This window comes from Phragmites australis, chromosome 2 (genome assembly GCF_958298935.1).
Source record: "Phragmites australis chromosome 2, lpPhrAust1.1, whole genome shotgun sequence".
Taxonomy (NCBI): domain Eukaryota; kingdom Viridiplantae; phylum Streptophyta; class Magnoliopsida; order Poales; family Poaceae; genus Phragmites; species Phragmites australis.
In genome coordinates this window covers 30,717,598-30,725,379 of record NC_084922.1, presented here as the reverse complement: position 1 = coordinate 30,725,379, position 7,782 = coordinate 30,717,598, and the positions used below count along the sequence as shown (strand labels likewise).

At 44.1% G+C, this 7,782-nt stretch overlaps 1 protein-coding gene across 1 annotated transcript; it reads left to right on the top strand.

Moving 5' to 3' along the window:
- Positions 1-2,629: 2,629 nt before the first annotated feature.
- On the top strand, positions 2,630-4,079 carry LOC133910001 (protein MIZU-KUSSEI 1-like). Its single transcript, XM_062352525.1, has one exon. The coding sequence runs from the start codon at positions 2,908-2,910 to the stop codon at positions 3,775-3,777; it is 870 nt and encodes a 289-aa protein (XP_062208509.1). The 5' UTR covers positions 2,630-2,907; the 3' UTR covers positions 3,778-4,079.
- Positions 4,080-7,782: the final 3,703 nt, after the last annotated feature.

Genomic DNA, 7,782 nt, shown 5'->3' with positions numbered 1-7,782 from the left:
GCATCCAACCTTTTTATAGTCCCTGGCATGTTGTTCAACCATTAGAACATAAGAAGACTGCAGGTCCTTCCTTGCAGGCTACTATGCTCTGTATATAATAATTTTCTCTCAAATTGAAGCAACTAAATAGAAACAAGCTCTCTCAAGTTGAAGCAACTAAATTGAACTGAATGTATACTAAACTGAACAAAACCTATCTTCTTGAAGCAAGTGAACTGAACTTTAGTCATGATGGCAAACATATGCTAACTCTGGTCCTAAACTTGTCGAGAGTTGATCCCTGATAATATATCCGGGATATACCGGGCGATGGACGAGTTGATCTACATTTTGGGAAGAGGTGTGTGTGTGGAAGGGACTCAAGAACACAAGAATTTATCCAGGTTTAGGTCTTCTGTGGGATAATAGCCCTACGTAATGTGTGTACTTTCTTGCTATCCCGGTCTCCACCCCTTTGTATACCAAGGGAGAAGATGTTGATACACTGCGAGTGACAGGTGCGTGGGATGCCGACGCCTAACACGATCATCATGCCCCGATGCTTGGGCTACTGCTGCTGCCGATGGATATGGTGGCACGACAGAAGCAGGGGACGCAAGTTACGGCGCAGGGAGCTTCTCACAAAACCAATAAGGCTCTTCTCGGTGCTTTGGGGCAACCCGGATCCATGAGATCCTATGCTTCTCGAGTTGGCAACGGTCGTGTGTCTTCAGTGGCGCGCCTTGCGGTGCAACGACACGGTGGCCAGATCCTTCAGATATGCGTGTTGCCTCCAGTTTCCTTTGGATTTGTGCTTGGGTGGTCATTGGCGTCATGCTACATTTCTCTTAGTCTCGTCGCTGAGCTCCATCTTTCAGTGGCGTTGGTGCGGTGGTCGCTCATGGATAGAATAGAGGACAATGCCCTGCTACATCCGAGTTTCAGTCCATCTTGCTGCCAAGCGAATGGGTTGCCTCTTCTCATCCTAACGTTGTGTTGTTGATAATCGGAGATCCTAACTTTGTGTACTCGCTGTGGTTAGTCTTGATCGTGGGTAGCTTGTGGTTATCGTGCCACTGCTTCTATTTTTTGCTCTTAAGCTTCGTGTGATGGTGATCCGCTGCAATGTCTAGGTCATCTTCGAGCCTGATGCGACAGTGAGCCTTTGCTTGGGTGTGGTGTTGCTCTATTTGGCGGCAATGCGGGTACGGGAACGCCTCCGGGGCGAAAGCCCAGTTCGGCATCCAACCGATGCCAATACCGGCGATGCCCTCGGACGTCGTTTCCCTTCTTAGAGGCCATGTTGCGGTATTTTTTGCCAATCCCGTGAGGGTCTTTGGGTGAAAGCCCATTTCCGATGTTTTGGATTGGTCAACGGCGGCGTAGTTGGCGTCGTGCCCTCATTTGAGGCGTCGTTTAGGAGAGACCCTCCCGGGGTTTGGCTTTCTTCTGTTCTGTAGTGTTGTCGACTATCTCAGGTCTAGTCTAGCTAGGTTGATGGTCAAGAGTTAGGGTCATCTCTGCAGTACTCTACATCTACTTTAGCTCAGTAGTTTGTCTACGGTGTCTTGTGATTTTTGCTCGATTTTTTCTTAATTAATTGAGCAGTTTAGCCCATCAAACTTTCTTCGTATTTAATATAATATGTAGCTCTCCTCCTAATTTGTTTTTTTTTAAACATCGGAGTTCCTATCATGATTTCGTGTCGTTGTGGGACAAACTCTGCCGTCCTGTGCTTCCCCTGCTTATCCTTTTTTCTCAGGAGGCAGCTTGGAGGCATTCCGGCCTCCAGACACGGGTAGGCGAAATTCAACCTGCGCGTGCCTCGGAAACTCTAGCCTGAAGAATATCTCTTATCGGTTTGAACTTGCGCTACAAAATCTGTGCTGACTGCTGAGGACTCCGGACAGCTTCGGCATTTGGCTGGTTCTTAAACCTTTGTTAAGTATGCCCACCAGGAAGTGACTTTGAATCCCAGTGCACTTGAAGGCACCATATGTATGATATGTACACTTCGCTTTCAGTGAGCAGCACATGCTTACATAGTAGGAGTACATTTGTATCAAGATTGAGGATTTTGTCCCCTGTTAAAAATCGTCAGCACTCAGCACCTTATAGAGTTCAAACACCCGAATGCAAGTAATGCGAGCTAGTCAGCAGTTCAGCACCAAGCCACCAAACTAGTGGAATTTCGTCACTCGTTGCTCACCTGGATTTCACCTAAATTCTCGGCCGGATCATTACGTATTCTTCTCTTGCCACGTTTCGTGTACGATGTCCGGGATTTATTAATCGGTCAACGTGATGACGCCACCTGTGGCATTTTTCTGTTTGCTCTGTAGAACGATCCACTGCACAGTGCACAAAACCGGCAATCCATCTTTTTATCCTACGTGGATTTACTGCAGAGGTCGTGCAGTTTGCTCATTTCAGCTCACGGCAATTTCTGCTGTAAACCTGCACAATTAGCGCTCCAAGCCTGCAACATCTCGCGGTTACGGAGTAGTAAACAATTAACGTTCACCTGTCAAAAAAGCAAGCCAGCCCCCATCAGGCCAGAGGCCACGCCCTCCCCTTCCGACCGATTACTATCGTTTTTTAATCAAATGGAGTGGTACTACTAAAATCTCTTGACTGCCTGCCTGCCTCCTGCCTGCTCACACTGCCAGAATCTGCAGCTTGTCTTCCATTTCCTCATCAAAACACAACACAACAGAGCAGAGCCAGACCGGGAACAAGACAAAGCCGAGAAGCTCTCACACTCTTCTCTTCTCCTCTCCTCTCCCCTGTCTGCTCGTTTGGTAGGTTCTGCTCACCAGTCTCGCTCACAGTATACAAAGCCCCATCCTCCTGTACTCAGCGACCACTTGAAGAAACATCACACTCTCTCTCAGAACTCAGGCACGGCAGCTAGCTCCGCAAGGAACTATGAGGACCATCATGGCGAGGAGCCCCCATGAGTCATCCTTCTCCTTCTCCCGGAGGAACTTCAAGTGGCCGGTTCTTGGCAAGAGCAGCAGACACGGCGCCACGGATGGCGGGGATGAAGGCTTCGCCAAGGGCTCGGAGGCCGACGACGAGGATGAGGCGGCCATGGCATTCTCCTCCAGCTGCCCGTCGTTCCACTCGGAGGACTTCGTGTCCCCGCCGCCGCCCAAGCCGCTGAAGCAGCGCAAGGAGAAGGGCCGCACGGCGGTCTCGCGGCTGCGCACGGCGCTGGCAGCAGCCATTGCCGGCCGGCACCGGCAGGTCGGGCTCGGCGCGCGGCTCACAGGCACGCTCTACGGCCACCGCCGCGGCCACGTCCACCTCGCGTTCCAGGTCGACCCGCGCGCGTGCCCTGCGCTGCTGCTGGAGCTGGCCGCGCCCACGGCGTCGCTGGTGCGCGAGATGGCCTCCGGCCTCGTTCGCATCGCGCTGGAGTGCGACCGCGCCAAGGGCGCCTTCCCGAGCGCCGCGGCCACGGCCGGCTCTCACGGCACAGGCGCGGGCAGGAAGCTGCTGGAGGAGAAGGTGTGGCGCGCGTACTGCAACAGCAAGGGCTGCGGGTACGCCGTGCGGCGCGAGTGCGGCGCCGCGGACTGGCGGGTGCTGCGCTCGCTGGAGCCCGTGTCCATGGGCGCGGGAGTCATACCGGCGGCGTGCGGCGGCGGCGAGGGGGACGTCATGTACATGCGCGCGCGCTTCGAGCGCGTCGTGGGCTCCCGCGACTCGGAGGCGTTCTACATGATGAACCCGGACAGCAGCACCGGCAACAATGGCGGCCCGGAGCTTAGCATCTACCTCCTTAGAGTTTGATCGCACGTTCACCACCAGGTCTCGCGACCATGCATGCTTTAAGCTGCCCTTTTCCCCCATGTTACCTTTCGTGTTATGGACTTGGAATTCGTATGGACTTCTGGTTTGGTTGTTGTGGAAAAATGCATGTGCCGTGTAGACCACTGGGAAAAGGGAACGGAACAGAACGGAAACTTTCTTTTTAGAGGCCTTTTTGGGAGGTGGCTGATCACTACCTGCTTCTCTAATAAGGTTATGGCGAGATTGTGAGAGTGAGCCCATGAGGCAGAGGTGACAGTGTTGTAATATTAATGTAGTAATGAAATAAGTTTGTGTTCCCGTAAACTTGTTTTGCTAACCAGCTTGCGTCACTCCTATTGACTTGAGTGGAAAACTCATAATCGGAAATCCTCCTCTCATACTCTCCTCTTATAAAAACTTTAAAAATTGAATAATTTACTCATTTTTATCATTCACATCCTTAGTCTTATTAACTTGTTACCAGCTACGGATATAAAATATATTTTATTAATAAATATAAATAAATAAATTATAAGAGAAAATTAACGAATAATCTCTTTTTTTAAGAAACTATTTAAAATCAAACTACGACATCGCTTCCGACGTACTCATTCGATAATACTCTCATAAAGGATCAACATCTTTATACTTAAGTTCATATTTTATACTACTATATTTAATATTTGTGTTTTCATTACAACATGTGATTTATATTTGAGTACACGGTTGTAATGAAGCAGTACAAATGATCTTATGTGAAACGTTTCTCGACCTGAGCGTGTTGTCGCCAACCCAATTCCAGGCGGAGTTTGGAATCGCTTTAACAATTGTAGAATGCGGTCTACAGGGTTTGGTGGCAAACCGAACTAGGTAGGTAATGTTTGTTTCTCTAATGAGATGGTAAATGTACACGATGATTCTAAATATGTTCATATCTCTGTACTGTAGTTTGAATCGTATCATCTATTTAGAAATAGTGATATAGATTTTGGTAATATTCTCTTAATATCTTGTACCATCTTATTCATGAAAATTGGCCAAGGATCCTTATAGGTTTTGTCAACTCTATTAATCACTTGTGGTTAGTAATTAGTGATTATCAGTAGTTATTAAGGATTTGTAGTTAAATATTGGGAAAACTGCAAAAACCCCCCCAAAAGTCACTTGAATTTTGACTTTCCCCCCCAAAAGTTGTTTTGTTGCAAAAAACCCCCCAAAAGTTTGACTTTGTTGCAAAAAACCCCCTAAAAATTCAAAAGAATAAAAAAATCATAAAAAAAATCTAAAAAAAACTAGAGACAATTCTAAGACCTTCTGTGAAATTTGTTTTCAAAAATAATATCCTTTGCATCATATTTAATGGAGAGGAAGTTTGGAAAAAAAAGAAAAATGTGTAGCTCATTTATTAACTCATGTTATTTTAACTTTGTCATGTATACCATTATTTTTTCTACACAAATAATTGTTTAAGTAAACTAATAAAAGTGGTTTCACTAATTTTGGGGGTGTTATGGATTAGTTATGAATTAATCTATCTGCAACACATTTACTCAATCCTGCACGTTACAATAACTATTTCAAGATTTCATATATTTTTACAAGATAGAGGATCATCTAAGAAGACTAAAAAATTTTGTTTCATGATTTTTGGATTAGTAAATAATTAACTATGCATTTAACTCGAATTAACAAATGAGTTGCACGTTTTTCTTTTTTTTCAAACTTACTCTCCATGAAATATGATGCAAAGGATATTATTTTTGAAAAAAAATTGCACAAAAGGTCTTATAATTGTCTCTAGTTTTTTTAAGAATTTTTTGTGATTTTTTTAATTTTTTTTTGAATTTTTGGGGGTGTTTTTGGAACAAAATCAAACATTTGGGGGGTTTTTTGCAACAAAACAACTTTTGGGGGGGAAAGTCAAAATTCAAGTGACTTTTGGGGGGGGTTTTGCATTTTTATTAACCGTAACTAATTATTATTATAGGTATTTAGTGATGATTATTGACAACTTAAGTTATAACTAAGTGGAATTAATAATAAGTAGTACTAATTAGCATAGTTTTTTATAATAATAAATATAAAAATTATTATTTCTGTAAAATAATTAAGTTATACATAGATATAATACATTACTTTTAAGCACCTAAATGTATTCTCGTATCATCCAATATATCTAATCAAACACATCCTTGTACCATTTCATACATATAAGCAAACAATATAATTGTATCAACTTATCTAGAACCATATCGTCCATCTAGAACAATCTCATCCTATTTAACTTCATTTAACTAACCGAACATTAACTTTAGTGACGAATATAGAGATGGGGAAGGTACTAGGATGTCTAGTGCAGGGGTGAAAGTGGTCACAATAATTCCAGATCTGATCCGACTAAAAGAGTTTTTACTTTTAAGAAAATGCGGAGGGCTTTTCAATATCCGAATGAATACAGATAATTTGATATCCGACTTATGCGGATGCGGTGTGGGATATGCAAAATCCAACTATTCAAGTAGGATTCTCTGATTTTTTTTGCCCATAGGCAACAATCCACCAGTAGCTCTGCTGCTGCTCTTCTTTTCTAAGAGTTATCGTAGTCTCTTCCTAGAATTAATATGATGGATTGATGGTAATAACTTGGGAGCCGTAGTATTTAAATGAAGGTTACTTTAGCATTAGTAGTCAAAGTACCGTGCGGCAGCTGCTAGCTGCCAAGAACCAAGTATTTTGTATATTGTGTTTTGTTTGTACTTTCGGAATTTATTTATCAGCATATAGGCGTATTATCCAACTACTTTAGATCCATTTCCGATCCGACTCTGTTCCAATTCTATACCACTTCCGACGTTCGAAAAAATCTATATCCATATCCGCATATTATTCAATTCATTCTAAATAAAAAAAAGTGGAGAAAATATTATCCAATCTGTTTTCACCTTAGTCTTGTATTACCAATTTTGTCAATGAGATGGCAGCTGTGGCAAGTCGAGGTAGCACAGGGGAAGGAAAAGCGGTGCCACGAAGATAGATCTTGGATGATGGCATGATGCTATCTCATTTTGGGAACATCTTCTATAAATACACATTCTAGCGAGCCCGTTAGAACTCAAGCCATATAATTTGGAGTCTTTCCGTAAATTACTTGAAGGCGTGAGCGTTCCTCGGGCTGGGCAGCTCAGTTCATTTTGGTTGAAATTTTTAAGCTCTTAGGTCTGAGGTAAACCGATGCCAAGTTTTACGCCAAATAAGAAACTGCGGCTCACGTGAACTTGGTATGTCTAGTAGCCTTTTCCATGTCGAATTCGACTTGCAAAGTCAATGCATCAACTGTTTGGATGCAATACCAGCATAGTACATGGGTACATGAAACTGTCAGAAGGTGAGGTGACCGGGGGTTGTCGTCTCCACATAGTCACATTGTTCTGTCCCTCTCTAGAACCCGATAGGCTACATCATGGCGCATGGAAGGACAGGCTCTTTGAATCTGATGGTGTGACGTGCATGGGGAGAAGGCCCTCTCTCTCTCTCAAGTGATTGATGCCTCCATGATGTCAGATGATAATAAATCCCATGCAGGATTTGGCACAGGCAACTTCGCAGATGGATTTCTTTCTCGTTTGCTGGGCCGGGAGCCCGGGACTCACTGTTCCTGCTCCTGCTCCTTCAGAAATCAGAATCAGACCTTCACTATTGATTGTTGAGTGTTGACTACTGTTCGCTTCTGCGTGCTTTTCTTATTTGATTAAAAGGCAAGGGACTGCCGTTTTCACGTTAATAGGTAGGCATGTAAATGAATGATATATTCAGACCAATCTTAACTAAATAACTAGTGAGGCTAGCTAATTACAGGTATAGCTACGTGCATAGATGCACTAGTCATTCAGTTTTTTCAAGCCTTGTTTGAGTGACAGTAGCATTATTTCCTCCTGCTTTTTCAAAAAAAAAGTGGCCAATGAAATGGACAAGGTGGTGAGCTGGGCGGCATCGCATCCCTCAAAA

Coding starts and splice junctions, on each gene's coding strand:
- LOC133910001 (XM_062352525.1), top strand. CDS start 2,908: ATGAGGACCATCATGGCGAGGAGCCCCCATGAGTCATCCTTCTCCTTC.